Below are 20,244 nucleotides of genomic sequence, written 5' to 3'. Positions count from 1 at the left end.
TTTACACTACTCAGATGCCTCCTGCCACAGTTTCCTCCTTCACTCCTATCTCACACAAAGAAGTTTTTGTTCTGTCAAAGGCAAACCCATTTCATTCTCTCTCCTCCAGATTTCCCATTTTATCATTTGACTGTATCTCCCATTTTCAGTCTCTCCGTAGCTGCTTGCTGATTTCTTTCTGCCACAAACATAAATGTTTTCTCTATTAAAAAAAAATACCAATTCATCTGTCCATCTCTGTTCATTGTTGTCACCTCTCTTCTACTTTTTGTAGCTAAACTACTTGAGATGGCAGCTGTAATAGGAACCTACTTTCTTCTCATTTGTCCTAACTTCCTATAGTTCAGCTTCTCAGTTTCTCATTCAAATGAAACCCCTCTCTTCAAAATCACTGACAATGTTCTAATTGCCAGATCTAATGACCATTTATCAGGCTCCATCCTTGATTTCTTTGATGCCTTCTATTGACTCCTCTTGTTAGTTGTTTCCAAGTCTCTGTGGTCCCATTTTGGAATTTTCTTGGCCAAGATACTAAAATGATTTGCCATTTCCTTCTCCAGTTCATATTTTAGTGATGAGAAAACTTATACAGAGTGAAGTGACTAGCCCAGGGTCACACAACTAGTAAGTGTCTGAGGCCAGATTTGAACTCATTAAGATGAGTGCTCTCAATTCCAAGCCCTATGCTCCATTCACTGTAACACTTGCTTGTCACTTTCTTTTGCTCTTCTCTAGATTTTTGTGATACTGCTCTATCCTTGTTCTCCTCTTTCATATCTGATCAATACCCTTCACTGTGTTTTATACAAAGTCAGGTCTGCTATCCATGAGTGTGCATAGGATTCTGTTGTGGACCTTCCTTTTTCCTTTTATACTGCTTTACTCAGTGATCTAATCATCTCACATGAATTCAATGATCATCTCTAAACTTGTAATTCTCTTATCTATTTGTTTAGTACTGACCTTTCTCTTCATCTAAAGTCTTGCATCTCCAACAGTCAATCAGCTATCTCAAAGTCAATGTCTTATAGACATTTTAAGGTCAATATGCTGAAAACAACTCAATAGTCCTCCCTCAAAGGAGGACTTACTTTTCCAAATTTCTCTCTTTCTTTGAGGTTTCTAGACATCCAGGCTAGCACTCTAAGGGTCATCCTTAACTCCTCACTCTCCCTCACATATAATCTCTTGCGAAGGCCTTTCAATTTTACCTTAGTTACATTTCTCACATATAGTCCCTTCTCTCTGACACTTCTACTCCCTTATCATCTCACACCTGTATTCTTTCAAATAGCTGCTAGTGTATCCCTGTGCCTCAAGTTCTCCTCCCATGCCATTGTCACCAAACTCAATAAATTCTAGTAGCTATCTATTACTTTGAGTATCAAACGTACAATCCCCTGTTTGTGAAAGCTCTTCCTAATTTAAATACTTCCTACCTTTCCAATCTTCTTATACGTTACTCCTCTCCATATTCTCAGCAATCTTGGGATACTGGCCTCCTGGCTGTTCTTATACCATTCACTACATCTCCTAATTTAGTGTTTCCTAATACTGCTCATTTCCACTGACTGTCCTCCATGTCTGGAATTTTCTCTCTCCTTGCCTTAGCTTTCTGCCTCCCTTGACTTTCTTCAAGTTCTACCTAAAATCTACAGATATAATAATAAAGATTATCTATGTGAAGTGAGAGAGACTAAGGATTTGAGGATAATATTTTACTCTGAACAACTGTCATGTTCCCTCCTCTTCTGTAGCTCTTCTTCCTGACTGTAATGGACAACATTTATACCCCATGCTTGTACCTCCTATTTATTTTAGTCACTTCCCCAGCATTAGTCAATACCTATGGAACAGAACCACTTTTATTCCCCACCTCCCACCAGCTAACATGATCAGTAATTATTCTTGTTTCTACGTGACTGGAAGCTTGGGAGCAGTGCTGAATCTAGCCATGGGTGATGATTCACAATGGTAGATGATTTTTGCTCCAGACTAGATGAGACCTCATCAAATGCACAAAAAAACTCAAGCTGCTAACCTTGACTCTCTTTTTCATCCTACATATGAAGCTTGAGGGCTTTTAATTGTTGTAATAGGAGAATCAGGTTGGGGAAGGGGTGATTGTTTTGTTTTCCACCCAGGTGCCACACAATTATGATCACATGGCTGCTTCTGCCTCTTTTGTTTTTATTCTGCCCTGATTTTGGCAAATAAACTTCCCTTGTCGGATTTGTTAAGGACTGGCTTGGACCTTGTGAATTCAAATGTTTCGGTGAGCAATTTGATGTCTAAATGGACTGTTTCTTCCTCTGAGAAGATGTTACCAGAAAGCTATCTGACCCAAGGGTATTCAATTTGAGAATATCTGAACTGAAGTGTAAAGTGCCTGTTTAATATATTGTCAGCTGCTTTATAGGATAGCTAGGTGGCCAGAGTGTATAGATTGTCAGTTCTGAACTAAGGAAGATTCATCTTTGTGAGTTTAAATCTGACTTCAGACTTTTACTAGCTGTGTGACCCTAAGCAAGTCACTTAACCTTATTTGCCTCAGTTTCTTATTCATAAGAGGAGTCGGAGAAGGAAAGCCTCCAATACTTCTGCCAATAAAACCCATTTGGAGTCAGAAAAGTTGAACATAAATGAAAGGCTTGGATAACAAAAGCAAAAACTGCCTTACGCTTTGATATGGTTTCAACATTACTCTACCAGTCTATTGTGTGTATAATGATGTTACTGAACTCTCTTTTAATCAAATTGCTAAAACACATTATAATTTGTTTCTGCTTAGCATTTCTTTTTGTGAATAAGAATAAGCTACCTGTCCCATTCCTGATTCATATTGTACTTTAAATACTTTTCCCTTAATCTATCTGCCAAAAGAGAGTCAGGAACTATATGAGCAAAACTATGAAACACTTTCCACACAAATAAAGTCAGATCTAAACAACTGGAAAAGTATTAAGTGCTTTTGGATAGGTCGAGCAAATATAATAAAGATGACAATACTACCTAAACTAATCTATTTATTTAGTGCTATACCAATCAGACTCCCAAGAAACTATTTTAATGACCTAGAAAAAATAACAACAAAATTCATCTAAAAGACCAAAGGTCAAGAATTTCAAGAGAACTAATGAAAAAAAAATCAAATGAATCTGGCCTAGCTGTACCTGATCTAAAACTATATTATAAAGCAGTGGTCACCAAAACCAGGTGGTATTGGCTAAGAAATAGAACAGAATAAGAATAGAAATAGTGGAATAGGTTAGGTTCACAGGACAAAATAGTCAATAACTATAGCAATTTAGTGTTTGACAAACCCAAAGACCCTAACTTTTGGGATAAGAATTCACTATTTTACAAAAACTGCTGGGAAAATTGGAAATTAGTATGGCAGAAACTAGGCATTGACCCACACTTAACACCATACACCAAGATAAGATCAAAATGGATTCATGGTCTAGGCATAAAGAATGAGATTATAAATAAATTAGAAGAGCATAGGATAGTTTACCTCTGAGACCTGTGGAGGAGGAAGGAATTTGTGACCAAAGAACAACTAGAGTTCATTATTGATCACAAAATAGAAATTTTTGATTATATCAAGTTAAAAAGCTTTTATACAAATAAAACTAATGCAGACAAGATTAGAAGGGAAGCAATAAACTGGGAAAACATTTTTACAGTTAATGGTTCTGATAAAGGCCTTATTTCCAAAATATATGGAGAATTGACTCTAATTTATAAGAATTCAAGCCATTCTCCAATTGATAAATGGTCAAAGGATATGAAAAATTTTCAGATGAAGAAACTGAAACTATTTCTAGTCATATGAAAAGAGTCTCCAAATCATTATTGATCAGAGAAATGCAAATTAAGACAACTCAGAGATACCACTACACACCTTTCAGATTGATTAAGATAACAGGAAAAGATAATGACAAATGTTGGAGGGGATGTAGGAAAACTGGGACACTGATACATTTTTTTTATTATAACTTTATTGACAGAACATATGCTTGGGTAATTTTTTACAACATTATCACTTGTACTTACTTCTGTTCCGACTTTTCCCTTCCCTCCCTCCACCCCCTCTCCTAGATGGTAAGCAGTCTTATTATACATGTTAAATATGTTATAGTATATCCTAGATACAATATATGTGTGCAGAACCTAACAGTTCTCTTGTTGCACAGGGAGAATTGGATTTAGAAGATAAAAATAACCTGGGAAGAAAAACAAAAATGCAAACAGTTTACACTCATTTCTCAGTGTTCCTTTTCTGGATGTGGCTGATTCTGTCCATCATTGATCAATTGGAACTGAATTAGATCTTCTCTTTGTCGAAGATATCCACTTCCATCAGAATATATTCTCATACAGTATCATTGCTGAAGTATATAATGATCTCCTGGTTCTGTTCATTTCACTCAGCATCGGTTCATGTAAGTCTCTCCAAGCCTCTCTGTATTCAAGTGATGCATTGTTGATGGAGTTGTGAATGGATCCAACCATTCTTGAGAACAATTTGGAGCTATACTCAAAAAGTTATCAAACTGTGCATATGCTTTGATCCAGCAGTGCTACTACTGGGCTTATATCCCAAAGAGATCTTAAAGAAGGGAAAGGGACTCACATGTACGAAAATGTTTGTGGCAGCCCTTTTTGTAGTGGTAAGAAACTGGAAATTGAATGAATGCCCATCAATTGAAGAATGGCCAAGTAAATTATGGTATATGAATGTTATGGAATATTATTGTTCTGTAAGAAGTGACCAGCAGGATGAATGGGCAAGCAGGTGCATCAAGAGATGAATAAAATCAGAGTTGTCACTGTGAGATAAGGCATTCTGCTCTTAAGATCAACATAGAAGGAAGGAAGATAGGAGTCAGGGAATAATTTCTGTCTTTCTCCTTGTTATAGCTAACTAACTCTATAGGGTGCTAAATCCTCTTCAGGATTTAATCTATCATTTATTAGAGAACTTGTCTTTTCCTTTGTTAACTGTTAAAAACCCCTTTCCTTGCTAACAATATGCCCTCCAAAATCTTTTCATATTTACCATTCCTGATACTTATTTTGACGCTTCATTTTGTCTGTAACCTCTTCTCATAAATAAATATCCTTTTTGGTAAGGAGAAAGATGTGGTAAAGTTTTTCACAAGTGAATTGCTACTAAATCTCAGTATTTGATCTCAATTGCTTACCTGAATCCCATTTCATTAATCTACATTAATGTCTACATTAATCTCATCGTTACGCAACAAGGATGCAATAGCACTTGGCTCCTTTGGATGCAGTCCCTTCTGTCCCCAGAAATGCATCTGGTCAGTGCTATGCTAGGCTATAGTGACTCACACGGTTTCAGTCACCCACCAACTCTGAAAGTCAACAGCTAACCACATATGGCTGGGAACTTTTGTGGCCCAAGATCAGGAAGCTATATCAAGGAAGCTGAGCCAGTCAGAATTTGTAGAGAGGAGAGAGCTAGAGGAGTAAGCTGCATCAGGAAACTGCTATTCCTATCACACTTACAAAAGAACGTCTAAGACATTTTGAGGCATGGGAGAGAGGATGGAAAGAAAGATATCATGAAACAGGATTCCATGGTAGTCTAACCCAAAAAGTATTCAGTAAAGATGGGTAGGCCATGGGCAGAGTTATAGGAGAAATTTAACCTCAGGAATTTGACATCATAACTTGGCTTTCTGATCGATTCTGATACAATAAGGCAGGGTTATCCAAGACCTCCATAGAGTGTGGGACTGTAAGATTAAGAAGATCCTCATCAGTGCCCTTCCCGGCTTGCTTCAGGGAGTAATCTTACTAGTACATCAGGCTTTCTCTGCCAACTCTACCTAGATATCCAGAACCTCATTATCAGATCAAATGTTTTTAAATGTATAATGTTAAATATTCAGTGACTTGCAAATGGATCATTTTGTCCCAACATTGGACCTAGAACTAAGTGAAATTTACAATTAACCAGGGAAAAGGGAATGTGGGAATTGAATGTCAGGCTAAATCCTAACGAGGATTAAGTACCCTAATAATTACTTAGCTGTAACAAGGGAAAAGACCTTTTAATTCATGGGGGAGAGATGTAGTATCATTTCCAATGATAAAAGATCTAAGAGGCAGTATGATGTAGTAGCCAAGAGGCCAGCCTGAGGCTCAGAAAGTCCTGCCTCTGACAAACACCAGCTATGTGACCATGACCCAGTCATTCAATCTCTCCTTGCCCTAAATTACACTTTAAAGTAATTGAATTAGCAGAATGAGTTTCTATATCAGTCATTCCTTAAACAGATGAAATTATAGTTCCAGTCTAAATAAAGGAAAGATTTGATACATGAATGGTCTATTTAATTCCTTTGTTATATTTACTGTAAGTTTGGAGAGCACCACGTTATAATGGAAATAAGGTTATAGTTGGGGCAGGAGAGTAGCTAAGTAAAATCAGCATCTAATATGTGCCAGGAACCCTGCTAAGGGTTGGGGATACAAAAAAAGAGAGGAACTAACAGATTAATGAGTCATTTCTTGAACAAATAACATATAACAATGGAGAGGAACAGGCCTGGAAGGATTATGTGTGAGTTTGGATGCTGGAGTGGGAGTGGTCTGGATCACATTTTGCTGACACCAAGGACAGGAGTAGAGCAGGTTCAGAAGGTGGAGTGGAAACTGGAGAGATGTGGGCTCTGCTCTACGGGATCTCCCTTTTTGAGAGTAAATGAGTCTGGGCATGCCTTGCCTGAAGGAAAGGAGGAGGACAATGGGGAGTGACCAGAGGACACAAAAGTGAAGAGATTTGCTTCCCATATCATGCATGACTGACTCCCAGAACAGATGGCATCCAGGTGAAATCTTTCTGCAGAGTGAAGATAATCAATAAAGAGACACAAAATCTGCAGCCTCAGATACTCAGCATAGTCCCTATGAGCTGAGGCTCAGGTTAGGAGGTAAGTCTGGCTTCTTTCCTTAACCTCTTTCTTCCTCTGTCATTCCCTTCCTCCTACACACCTCAACTCATATTGACTTTCTCTTTCTGGATCCCTATTCCTTAGGGAATGAGAGTCCCTTCCAGTCTGGCATAATGCCAGGAATCAAACAGAAACAATGATTTTCATACTCCTTAAGAGTGAGCAACAGTACTAGTCATCCTGGTTTTCATATTGATGACTGATGTGGGAGCAGAAGTAGAGGATATACCTGCAGGTTGGCACAGACAGGGCAGGCTGAATGATGAGGAATGAATATGGTAAAGTAGAGAAGATAGGGTATATGGAAGGGGTAGACTAGAGGAAGTCCCCTGAATATTATAACATTGAGAGAATAAAGTAGCCAGAGGATTGCATGGGAGAGAGGGCACATGATAAGAGTGGTTGGAAGGGAATGCAATCACACTAAGAGGCATTGTGCCTAGAGGATGGAAAGGAATTGAGTCATTGTAAGCCACTTGCCTCAGACAAGGTTTAAAATATCATCTTTAGTTCTGGGTGCTATATTTCAGGAAGGTCATAGCCACTCTGAAAAGGATGCAGAAGATAAGTGGTTAGTGAAGAGTTCAGAGATTCAGGAACTGGGAATATTTGGTCTTCCTATCCCCCGGCCAGCAAGCACTTGGCTAATACTTCCACATATAGTCTTAAACAAATAGGGGCTAAGAAATAGAATGAAAGCTCCTTGAGGGCAGGAACTGTCTTTTTGTTTTTATTTGTAATCCCTAAGCTTAGAACTGTACCTGACAAGTAATAAGCACTAAATAATTGCTTCTTAAATAAAAATTAATGTCAAAATATTTATTGAGTTGAATTAAAATTTACCTAGAGAAAAGGAAACTTTGGTGGGGAGTGGAGTATGGTATCCTCAAAATTTTGAAGGACTCATATATAGGAAATAAATGAGAAAATATTCTTGGTGTCAAGCCAGGAGGGTCAGAACTAGGAGCAGTGAGAAAAGTGACAAAGGTAGATTTCAGCTCAATCAATGAACAGAACACATTTATTCACAATTAGAATTATTCCATGATAAAATAAATTGCCTTTGTAGGTAGGAGATTCTCTCATCCCAAGAAACATTCATGCAAATGCTGAATGGCTCTTTTTCTAGGAGAATATAGAGGTGATTTTTCTGCTTCTTGTAGTCTATTTCCTAGGTCCACCAAACAAGTGACTTCCAGTGAGCTAGAAGGTCATTTCTGAGTGATCTATGGACTACAAACCAAAGTATCACCTCTTCTATCTGGCATTGAATTGTCCTCCACTGTCAGATACTTTTCTAGTCTGACAACCTCTTATTCTCCACACATTTTACCGTCTTTAGCCCAACTGGCCTGTTCTGTATCCCAGGACCATATCTCCTCTGTTCTCCCAATTTAGAGGCCTTTTCCTTTTTCATTCTCCATCCTTCATGTCCTCACTGTACTTCCTCCTTCACTTTGTATTATCTGTGTATGTGTCAGATCTTTCCACTAGTCATTTACCCACAAGAGACTTCAGAGGGTCTTCAATCACTAATCTTCTAATTTTGGCTCACACCCTTCTCTGCTTCTGTTTCTCAGAAGTCTTTCCACCAATCAAGAGTCACATCTCTCTACGTAGACATCATCACACAACTCTCTTTCACAAAGAGGTAGACATAATGCAGAAGGGGCTATAGATGAAACTTTATGTTGCTCCTTGAAAAAAGTCAGCCAATGTATGTTTGACATCTATAACACTACAGGATACACAGTACTAATGTTTTAAATAATAAGGGTAATTTCCATGACATCCTAGAATGCTTCCAGTTCTGCCAAAAACCCATAAGAAAAATCAATGTGAATTAACAGTACATGCAATAGAATAACACTAAAGCATTCAGTGACAAGATAGTTAAGTTATAAGCTGAATATAATCCATGGAAAGCTTAATAGAACATGTATATCCATAGCCCACATTAAATAATCATAAACAATGAAGCAAAGAATGGCTAAAATAATTAAATCTCAAATACCATAATAATTCTATCCTTATATCTAAACATAAAAAATAAAGGTTTAATGGCATAGTGAACAGAACACTGGATTTGGATTCAAGAGTCCCCGAGTTTAAATCCTGCTTCAAATTCTTACTAGCTTTGTGACTCTGGGCAAGACACCCTCTTTTGTTCTTCATTTCTTTATCACTCACTAAACGGGCATAAATATAGCACCCGCCTTACCCAGTTCTTTTTTTTTTTAATTAAAGTTTTTTTTTATTTTTAAAGCATATGCAGAGATAATTTTCAACATTCACTTTTGAAAAACCTTGTGTTCCAATGGTTTTTTTTCTTCCTTTCCCCTTTCCTTCCTCCCCTAGATGACAAGTAATCCAATATATTAAACATGTGCAATTCTTCTATATATATTTCCACAATAATCATTTATCCAGTTCTTCTGAGCCAAATGAGACAATCTATGTAAACTACTTTCCAAACCTTAGAGTGCTATGCAAACTAATTGCTTTCATTGTTACTATTACTACTACTATTATTACTGCTGCTGCTGCTATTGCTGCTACTTTCACTAAGTAGTAGCATAATTATAAATAAAAAATGATTACAATCAATAGTAGACATTACTATATTAGAAATATAACCCAAAAGTTACATAAAGAGTTAAATAATAAATAATACTCAATAATAAATGCTCAAAAATGCTATAATAAACATGTGTAGCAGTGAATATAAACAATTACATAAATGATGCTCTTCTCATGAGCAATCTCTAGTATTCTCATCTGAATAAGTGTGGAACCATTTCTTTAGCTTCACTTCTCAGTTAATCTCATGCCTTGTCTGTTGGGTTTGGCTGTATTCTGAGTGGCTGATTGCATTGCCTCTATACCAGAGCATTCACATGCCCTTCTCATCACATCGTATCACATCATGCCCAGATTCCTCATGACCCCTTTCCTTTGTTCTTCTTAGGCATAATGGAGATTCCCAATCTTTCAGGCTCCTTTCTTTCTAATTTTGTGATTGCTTTCATCCTCCTCCTCAAGAAACCAACATTGACTTCAGGTAAGTGCATTTGCTTCTTTTTGACTCTTGGTGTCTAAGAATGGAGTTCTAAACACTTGAGGGCTGAGGATAGAGATTCTATCCTACTCAAATACCTAACCAGATCATTCCCTAATACTCTCCTTGACTCTGTGAGATTTTCTCAACTTTCCTCTTTCGTCGTATAGACTTTTCATTGTCCTGATATACTGTCTCCTTCACTAGTTGCTTTCTTAACATTTTTCTCATTCGTCTTACTCTCTACTTTTTTCCCCCAATCTTATTTTAGTGTTATGTTCTTCACAGATTTCTTGCATAAATCTTGCATATTCTTCCATCTTCAGCCTTCTTTTTTCTCTGACCCATTGAATCTTTTTCCTGCTTAATTAAACAGGGCAATTCTCAGTGATTGGACCTACAGAACCTATTCAAGCCTCACTAGGGGAAGAAGTAGAATTACCCTGTTACCTGTCCCCACCTCAGAGTGCACAGCACATGGAAGTGGTCTGGTTGCAGTCTACTCAGGTGGTACATTTCTATCAAGGTGGGGATGATCATTTTGGAGACCAGGCCCCTAATTACCAAGGGAGAACAGAACTGGTGAGAGATGATATTACAAATGGAAATGTCACCCTGAAGATACGAAATGTGAAGTTCTTAGATGCAGGAAAGTACAATTGTCTCTTTGAGGATGGTTTTCACCAAGAAGAAGCTAATGTGGAGCTGAAAGTCTTAGGTAAGAAGGTGGGGACTGAAATGGATCTATTTATGTACATGTATGGGGAATGAGAGATGTTTTCCCAGCTCTGTTATTAGTAGAACTAAAGGATATCCTACGTGGAAGAGAATTCAAAGATCACGTACTCTAACACCTCTCTGAACTAGAAATTTCTATGGACATTCCCTGTAGATAGCTATTTTCATTTGGCCTGTATCCTCAATTCTTAGCCTGGTACCTTGCACATGGAAGAAATCTAATGAAACTTGTTGAATTTCATAGATCTTTTAGCCTTTATTAAAAGACTTCTAATGAGAAGTCCTTCTGCATCCCTGGAGGAGGAGGCCCGTTCCACTTGTGGATAAATTTTAGCCAACAAGAATTTTTTCACTGATATCATGCTTAATTGATCCTCTGAAGCTGTCACCTACTGTTACTAATTCTGTACCATAGGTAAAGTGGAAGAAGTTTAATCCATTTGCCATTTTTTTTTTGTTAATCTAAATCTGGAAAAATAATTTTGCTTTTTTTGTGTCTTTCTTTCCTTATCTGTAATAGGAGGGGGTTGGGAACAATGGCCTTATTTGTCTCTTTATAATCTTAGTAATTTTCTCATCTTAGACTTAGACTTTTTCATCTTAGATTTTTTTTGTGAGGCTGGCTACATGTCTTCTCAGGAAACTAAGGTACTTTCACTATTACCTGTCAGTGATTAGCATCCCAATTTTTATAAAGGAATACTGAAAGACAGAATTACAAATATTTCCTCCTTAGGGCAAACTCTTCTCTATAACACTTGAGTCCTTAGGGATTGTAGGAAGAATAGACTCCAACCAATTGAAGTTTCTTTATTATATTGATTTTCCAAATGTGGCTTAGCCTATGAGTAGATGAATCTGCTTCCATGCGTCTCCCGCCCTGAATCCTTTAGGTTCCATGGGACTTTGCTCTTCTCTGTTTGGCTTCTAGCAAATCCTTGCAAAGACTCTTGCTCCCAGATGCTCTGATTGTGTCTTTTGAAGCTCACAAGATCATTCATAGCCTTCTCGAAGATTATCTGAAAGTTGGAAAAATGCTTACACTAGAGATCAAAATAATGGTCATCTCAGTTTTCAAACTTTCTTTAGTTGAAAGACAATTCAAGGTCCCTTTTCCCACTCAGGGGCTGATAGAAGTTGAGTTTCATATCGGCTTGACCTCTGAACACCAAATTCAGAAGAGAAAATTTAGATTTGGAAAAACTGCCCAACAATTAGAACAATAACAATGAAAGGGACCCCCAAAGGAGTTAGTTGGTCACCTCTCCCAGTGAGAATTACAGGAAAGGGTGGATGATCACTCATGGGAAGAGTCTCAAGGCAGAGTCTGATTCAAGTTTGCATTGAGTAGCATAAACCTCTGACTTCCCTTCTAACTCTGAGACTTGTGAGTATAATATCTACACAAAAATATGCAAAACTAGCCTCCAATCTTACTTGTATTCCATAATATAATCAGTGTAGCCTGGTGTTGTATTTCACAAATAGGTGGTACTAAACACAAGATGATATGGCCTGGGCTGGAGTTAGAGAAAGGGAAAAAGGTAATGTTATTGGTGGAAGGGGGAGGAGGGTCTGCTGTGGGACACAGAGCTGGGGCAGAGAGAAGCAGAGGCCAGCAGGGCTCAAAATTTGGCCATAGAGATGTCTTTGCCCTCTGCTTACTGGGGATGTGAAAGTGGGTGGTAGGAAGGAAGAGATGATGGTGTAAAAACTGGTGCATTATTATGTTTTTCCTGAGACTTATGTGCAATTGTGTTTTAGGTAAAGAAACTCAGATACCAACTTTGCCACCAACATACTTTTTGATCCTTATTGTGCTTTCTGTGGTGATGTATTTGCTTTTTGTAATCTGTATGCTGCTATTCCAAGGTAATTATGAGGGGAAACTGGGGCAAAATCTTCTATTTAGCTCATCAGACATTTCTATCTAGTCTTGGAGAGGAAAAGGATTTTGAACCCAGAGTATTGGGAGTCTAACTTTTACCTAGTTACTGTTCATTGCCACCCCCCCCCCCAGAATATTCTGTGTTCTATGTTCTTCAGTGTCTACTCATAAACCCTGTTCCTCTCAACTATATTTGTAATTATATGACCACATGAATCCACTCCACTCTCCCCCCCCCCCCAAACTCTACATTTTTCTGATGGACTCTGAGAAAAAAACTGTCCTGTTTATTCATGGCCTTAATTCTCCAATCAGAAATTCATTCTTCATATGTTGGTCAGTTTTCTGTCCAAAAATCATGTAAGAGGCTTTATAGAATTGCCAAAAAATTGTTTTGTCTCTTTCCCTCAGTCACAATCCATGCCTTTGGGTAGGGTAAATAAGATAAGGAGCTAAATAAAGATGATCATTGACTTTTAAAGAAATTGAAAAAAATTTAACTTAACTAGCATTTTAAAGACATGGCTTGTGCTTTGCTTTGTAATGTGGAGTGAAGAAAGAAATTAATGTTTTCATTACTTGGTGGTTGTGATTGATAACTTAATAATTTACACTTGCCTTCATAGAGCTAACAAATTTTTTGAGAGTGAATCGTGGATATAAGACCGAAATAAATCCAAAGGGCACATCTGGATAATATATTGTTAAGAATTCTGAAGAGGGAGAAATCATTTTACCTAGTGATAGGAAAGGGTCAAGAAAGGTTTCAAGGAGGAGGGAGTCTTTGAAAGGGGTCTGGAAGGAAAAATGGACTTAGAAGTGGGGGTGGACTAGAGATAATTCTTGTCTTGGGAATGGAAAAATAAAAGGGCAGAGGATATGATGAAGAGGAAATCAGAGTCTAGTATAGTCTGGCAAAAATTTAGCATACTTGAATCAATCAATAAATTGATTTAAAAAATTATCTTCTGTGTGTAAGCACACTATTAAGTACTTTAGATACGAAGACAGAGGGTGAAAATCCTTGCCCTCAAGATGATTACATTTTGTCATAGGAGGCAAAATGCATGCATGAACCCAGACAAATAAATGCAAGATAACTAGGGAGGGGAGGGACCAGCATCTGTTAAATGTCAGCTAAAATACATGTGAAAAGTGATAATTGAGTTGATATTTGAAAAAGAAAGAAACTAAGGATTCTAAGAAGTAAAATTTAGGCATGCATTAGTGATAGCCTGTACAAAGGCAGAGTTGGAAAATGTACTGAGTAGAATAGCAGAAAGGTGACTATAGTAGGCCTTAGAAAGTTTGTAGAGACATCATATAGAATAGGATTCTAAATCAAGTCAAGATATAAAGGGACTTAATAACAAAGGAGTTTGTATTTGACTTTGGAGAGAATAGGAGTCACTGAAGTTTGTTGTGCAGAAGAGAGGCATAGACTTGTGCTTTAGAAATATCAGTTTGGTAGCTCAGTGGAGGAAGGATGGGTGAGAGGAGAACTTGAAAGCAAGGAAATCAATTGAGAAGTCATTGTAATCATCCAAGCAAGAATTGACTAAGACTAACATTAGAAGGTGGCCATGTGAGCAGAGAAGGAGATTAACAATGTAAAAGATATGTTGGGAATAGAATTAACAAGATTTTATATATATATATATATATATATATATATATATACATATATATATATATATATATGTACATATATATGTATATGTATATGGTAAGGAGCTGTGGATTACATTACAATCTTGAATCTGTGTGATTGGAAGAATGATAACATTCTTGAGAGGATAAGGATCATTTGAAAGAGAGTAATTTAACTGTTTATAAGGTCAATATTAGGAATAGGGCAAAGTGAAGTCATGTCAAGGGTGATGGTTTAGAAAAAGTAGTAACAAGGGTGATGGTTTAGAAAAAGTAGTAAAGGATGAAAAGATGGGAGGTCATGCTGAAGAAAAATATTCAGTTTAGAAGGAATGAAGCTTAGGGGAAGATAGTAGGAACAGAAATTTGTGGGTGATGGGAAAGTCAATTGTGTGACTAGGTGACCTTCTATGGCTAAGTTGGATTGGAAAACTAAGTCATGGAACCTGAGAAGGTTAAAAAACTGAGTAACTAATGTGCTTGAAGGAATATTAGCACAGATGTAGATGTGTACGTGTATGATGAGACTTGGAATGAAAAGAGATACCCTGTGCCAGATATTTTCTCACTGAGAAAAGAAAAATGATCTGAAGGCCACTTGGAAACTCTCACCTAATTGGACTATTTATTTAGATAGAGGGAGCCTCGAGGAAGAAAGGATTACTGAGTAATAATAGCAAAAGAGCTGGAGTCTGCAAGTGGTAATGGAATTTTGTCCCTGTCAAGAAGCAGTGTTGGGGGAAATGAAGGAAGATATAACAAATATTGAAAAGGACATCCAAAGGATGAAATATCCCTAAAGGGCAGACAAATCTTACTGAGTGACAGAAAATCGAAGGAATAAAAAAAGAAAAAAAAAAACTAAAATGAAAACAATTTTATGAATTAATCAAGGAGCAGGAAGCAAGGAAGAGATTTAAAATAAAGGAATATTTGGTATTAATGAACAGGAATTCCAGAAGATACAATAGAAAGGTGAACAGACATCATATATGAAATTTAGCTTGGGGTGCCGCAGGGACCACGTTTCTTCGATTATCCTAGGTGTGGTGTAGCTGCTAAGGATATTAAATCCATGTGAGCAACCTAATTGTACTTGTACCTTGCTATGGGGAGGGGTAGCAGAGAAAACAAGATCACAGTCATTCTCTCAAGGTTGGGGGCTTCTGTCAGTATATTTTCGCAGGTCACATCCCTGGATGGTTGCAGTTGATGGGATTTTGATTCAGCTTACTACATTTGAAATTGAAATGTGTCTTTTGTATTTGTGGTCACGGCATAGATGCAGAGGTAAGAAGGGAGGGGTGGGCAGCAAATCAATGAAATCATGGGATGATAATCAAATCCTTAAGCAGCCTAGAATTGAGTCCATTCATCTTTGTGCAATCCTCACCTCTCCTAGTTCAGTACAGCCTGATCTGTCTATGTCTCCTTGAGCATTTCTCTACTGTGCACCCCTCAGTCTACAAACTATTCTGATCCTTTTGTGTCCTCCAATCCATATGCAGTCATCTTTCTAAGTACACTCTAAATTCTGACTGTGACCCATTTTCTTTGCAGCCCAAACCCTGAATTTTCCCTCACTCTTTAAAAAAACAAACTAAAACTGATACAAGTCTCCTGGTCTCTACATAGCTTGACGCTGTAAGCAGGGCTACTTCCTATGTACTCTCTGTCCCTTTTCTATATCCAAAAGCATGGGGGCCCTTTTGGGAATATATAATCTAAAATAGAAAATGGTGCATAAAGTACATTTGTATCCCATATGGAGAAGTTTGAGGGCCCTGGGCTGCTAAGGGATAATCCCAGCTCTCCTTAGCCAGGAGTACTGGGAAGGCTTATCTTGTTTCTTCTCAACATGAGCTCATAGGTCCTTTTTTATATACAGGTTTTTTTTTTGATGAAACATCATTTTGGAAAGAATGGAAATTTGCAGTTGCAAGTCTTTTGCTTATAATTACAAAGAACCTTCCCTTTGTACTTCAAATAAAGTACTATTGTCAACAAAAGCGCCATTACAGCACCAAATCAGACTCCAGAGATGACAATAAGGTAATTTTAGGTAGAGTCTACATTTGATTCAATTATTGTTATCTTTGCAGCCAGCTAATGAGGTAAAAGCCATTGAACACCAATTCTGAACTGAGAGTGGTGCAGAAATGAAAGAGGGATGAAAGGAAAAGGGGGGACTCAAAACAATAATTTTGATGGGAGGCTTGGAAGTATGAGATGACTGAGAAAGGCAGTGGATCTACCTCAGATTGGGCTGGGAGTAGGTCAGTATAGGGAAGTCAAAGAGAATCCACTCTCTCTCTTTTCTTCCTATTTTCCTCTTACTCACATGTCATTTGCTTCTATCACTTTCTTAACTCTCTCTCACATATTAAAGTGGCCTTCTTGCCAAAGCCAATGCCTCTTCATGAACAAGGGATCCCATTCCCTTCTGTCTTAATTAGTGTATTACCCCCTCTGATCACCATTTTCTCACTTACTGCGAAGGTCTGGTCTAGCTCCTCTTGTCAGGATAAGCAAAAGTCCTTGCCCCACGTGTGGACGCCAAATGTAGCGAGCTGTCGTCTCCAGAAGCTGCCGGATCGCTCTCTGGGAAGAGATCTGCTGTGTCTACTCAAATCTCTCAGACAGATTCTTCTTCCTGTAGTGAACCGTTGTCTCCAGGCAGTTGCTGTTAACTCTTGTCCTTAGAAGTGACTTCCCTTCCTGCAGAGAGCCCCGTCAGGCCTGATGTAATGCAGAGAGTCTTCTTCTTTCTCTGAGAGTCCTCTCTTTTATTCTCCCAGAGAATGGGCGTGGGATAATGCAAGGGCTTCTGGGAAGAACTACCCCAGCCAATGAGCTTGCCCCCTCTATCAAGTCAACCTGAGTTCTCACCTTGTAACCGTCCAGAAAACCTGAGTTCTCACCCAGTAATCCTAACAACTTACCTTCAATCTTTCCTTGTCTCTTGGCTGCATCCCTGCAGTCTACAAGCATGCTCATTTCTCCCTCATTTTCAAAAAATGCTCACTTGATGTGTTCATCTCCATTAGTGATTTTTATCATATCTTTCTTTCCTTTTGTCATTAAAATCCTGGAGAAAGTCATCTACAAGTTTTGCCTCCACATCTTTTCCTTTCTCTTCTTACCTCTACAGCCTTGCTTTTGATTTTATGATTCAACTAAAACTACTTATTCTAATATTACTAATGCTCTTTCAATTGACAAATCTATTGGTTTTGTTTCTCAGCCCTCATTATTCTTGACTTCTCTGCAGCCTTTGAGACTGTCAGTTTCTCTATTCTCCTTGATCTATTCTTTCTACATATTGAGGACACTACACCTTCCTGGTTCTTTTCTTACTTATTAGAAAGCTTTTTCTCATTGCTGAGTGTTCATTCATGCCAGATAAATATGACTATCTCACAGGGGTTTATTATATTTTCTTCTTCCTCTTTACTATTTCATTTGATGATCTTATTAGTTCTCCTGGATTCAGTTATCATCTTTATGCTCATAATTCTCAAATCTATTTATCTAGCCGGAATTTTCTCACCTCCAATCCCTCATGTCCAATACCCATTGGACATGTTGAAATGTGTATGTGTTATAGGTATCTTAATCTAAAATTTAACTCATTATCTTTGGCATCAAAATTCTTCCTTCTTCCTAAGAGGCACAGAGGAGAAAAGCATGCAATCTGGCAATAGGGGATAGATCAAGTAAAGTTCTGGTAATGGGAAAGTTATGGGAAAGGTTCACAGAACAGACAGTAACCCAGTTTGACTGGTGTATAGAGAAAAGGTATATGGAAGAATATATGAAAGTGATAAGATTCACTTACCTTCAAGTTGCTTTTGCTCTGAACATTTATTTCTCATGTTTTCTGTTCCTAATACCCCTTCTTCCTGTCAATTCCAAGTAATTTTCATTTAGGTTTATGCTTTGTATTTATTTCATTTATCTCTACAACATTAGGCAATGTCTAGGCAATAGGGGTCCTTTTTGTTTCTCACCTCCTACCATATAACAACTTCAGTAATTATTCCTGTTTCTAGGGAACCAGATGGAAGTTTGGGGAGCACTGTTGCATCAAAATATGAATAACTCAAAATGGAAGGCCTAGTAATGGTAAATGAGGATGAGAATTCTGACTGCTGACGCAGAAGAGCTGATCACTCATTAGATCAACAAAAGCAAACTAATGACTTCCCTGATTCTCTTTTCCATTCTAGTTTTGAAGCATGAGGAATATTTTATATTATAATGAAAAAGTCAGATCAGGAAAGAGGGGACTTCCCATTTCCCACACTGTTTCCATTATCACAGAGATCATATAGACCTCTTCATTATGTTTATTCTTTCCTGACCTTAGGTCAACAAGTTTCCCATGAAGAGTTCAAAAGGACTCTTAAAATTAAGAGAGGTACAAAAAAATGGGAAGAGAAGTGGGAATGATGCAAGAAAATTCATAAAGGAGGGATAGAAAAAAATCACTGAAGAATATTTTGGAAAAACAAAATTTGTCAAATGGTAAAAAATACAAAAATTTAATGAAGAAAAGAATTCCTTAAAAAGAAGAATTAGTCAAATGGAAAAAAGTTTTGTATACAAAACTTCACTGAAGAGTAGAACTCCTTAAATAGCAAAATTGACCAAATGGAAAAAGAGGCACAAAAACTCCATATATTAAATAATTCCTTAAAAATTAGAATTAGGCAAATGATGCTAATATCCTTATGACACATCCAGAAACAGTAACCCAAAGTCAAAAGCATGAAAAAATAAAAGAAAATGTGAAATATCTCATTGGAAAAACAATAGCCCTAGAAGAGAAGATCCAGGAGAGATCATTTAAGGTTTATTGGACTACCTGAAAACCATGATAAGAAAAAAGAGCATGGACATCATCTTTCAAGAAATTATTGAGGAAAAGTTGCCCAGGTATTCTAAAACCAGAGCAGAAAATAGAAATGAAAGAAAAAATGCACCCATTATTTCCTGAAAGAGATCCCAAAATGAAAACTCCCAGCAATAATATAGTCAAATTCTAAAGCTCCTAAGTCCGGGAGAAAGTATTGTAAACAGTCAAAAGGAAAAAAATAAATTCAAGTATCATAGTACCACAGTCAAGATATCATAAAATTTAGTAATTTCTACACTAAAGGCTCAGAGAGCTTGGAATGTAATATTCTGAAGGGCAAAAGAGATAGGATCACAACTCAGAGTTCACCTACCCAGCAAAACTGAATGTAATTTTTTTGGGGGAAATTGAAGATTCAGGGAAACAGAGGACCTTCAGGTGTTTCTGATGAAAAGATCAAAACTGAATAGAAAATTTGATTTTCAAATACAAGATTCAAAAGAAGTATAAAAAGATGAACAGAAAAGAGAAGTTATAAAGAATTCAATAAAATTAAAGTGTTTACATTCTTACTTGGGAAGATACTTGTAACTCCTAAAATATCTATTAGAGTGATTAGAAGGGGTATAAATAAACAGAATGAATACTTGTGAGTTTAATATGATGGGTTGTTTATTGTAAAACAAGTAAAATTAAGAGATTAGAAGTAAGAATGCACTGGGGGAAGGGGAAAGAGAGAGGTAGAATGATGTAAATTATCTGACATAAAAGAGGGATGAAAGAACTTTTATAGTTGAGAGTAAGATGAGGGAAGTCAAAAGGGGATGTGTGAATTTTATTCTCATCAGAATTGACTCAAAGAAAGAATAACAAATACATTTGGGTGTAAAAAAAATCTATCTTATCATAAGTGAAAGTTGGTAAGAAGTGGACAAGAGAAGTGGTGGGACTGATAGAAGGGAGATAACATGGGGGAGGTAAAAGTCAAGCAAAAATGGACAGGATGAAAAGAGAGACAATAGAATAAATGAAGGAAAGTAAGATGAAGGGAAATACATAGTTA

The 20,244-nt window shown here is 37.3% G+C and overlaps 2 protein-coding genes across 5 annotated transcripts in view; one reads left to right on the top strand and one right to left on the bottom strand.

Moving 5' to 3' along the window:
* The first annotated feature begins 6,156 nt into the window (after positions 1–6,156).
* Positions 6,157–18,702, top strand: LOC141539263 (butyrophilin subfamily 3 member A1-like). Of its 2 annotated transcripts, XM_074261762.1 has the most exons (7): positions 6,157–6,968; positions 9,958–10,050; positions 10,424–10,765; positions 12,550–12,657; positions 15,497–15,613; positions 16,212–16,375; positions 18,376–18,702. In XM_074261762.1, the coding sequence occupies exons 2-7, from the start codon at positions 9,963–9,965 to the stop codon at positions 18,418–18,420; spliced, it is 864 nt and encodes a 287-aa protein (XP_074117863.1). In that variant the 5' UTR covers positions 6,157–6,968; positions 9,958–9,962; the 3' UTR covers positions 18,421–18,702. The 2 variants fall into 2 exon arrangements, with proteins under 2 accessions (XP_074117863.1, XP_074117874.1); XM_074261773.1 differs by lacking the exon at positions 6,157–6,968 and having other exon boundaries at positions 9,749–10,050.
* The window catches only part of LOC141539246 (myelin-oligodendrocyte glycoprotein-like), a 58,583-nt gene continuing 49,919 nt past the window's right edge, over positions 11,581–20,244 (bottom strand). For all 3 annotated transcript variants that reach the window (XM_074261722.1, XM_074261731.1, XM_074261748.1), the window contains one exon: positions 11,581–11,804. In XM_074261722.1, coding sequence (XP_074117823.1) covers positions 11,628–11,804 — 177 coding nt within the window. In that variant the 3' untranslated portion in view covers positions 11,581–11,627. The remainder of the gene's footprint in view (positions 11,805–20,244) is intronic.

The sequence above is a fragment of the Sminthopsis crassicaudata genome, chromosome 1 (genome assembly GCF_048593235.1).
Source record: "Sminthopsis crassicaudata isolate SCR6 chromosome 1, ASM4859323v1, whole genome shotgun sequence".
Classification (NCBI taxonomy): domain Eukaryota; kingdom Metazoa; phylum Chordata; class Mammalia; order Dasyuromorphia; family Dasyuridae; genus Sminthopsis; species Sminthopsis crassicaudata.
Note: the sequence above shows the minus strand (reverse complement) of the source record. Positions and strands in the feature narration are given on the sequence as shown.

Coding starts and splice junctions, on each gene's coding strand:
- LOC141539263 (XM_074261762.1), top strand. CDS start 9,963: ATGGAGATTCCCAATCTTTCAGGCTCCTTTCTTTCTAATTTTGTGATT. Junction 10,051..10,423: donor GAAACCAACATTGACTTCAG/GTAAGTGCATTT, acceptor TTAATTAAACAG/GGCAATTCTCAGTGATTGGA. Junction 16,376..18,375: donor ACTCCAGAGATGACAATAAG/GTAATTTTAGGT, acceptor TCCTGTTTCTAG/GGAACCAGATGGAAGTTTGG.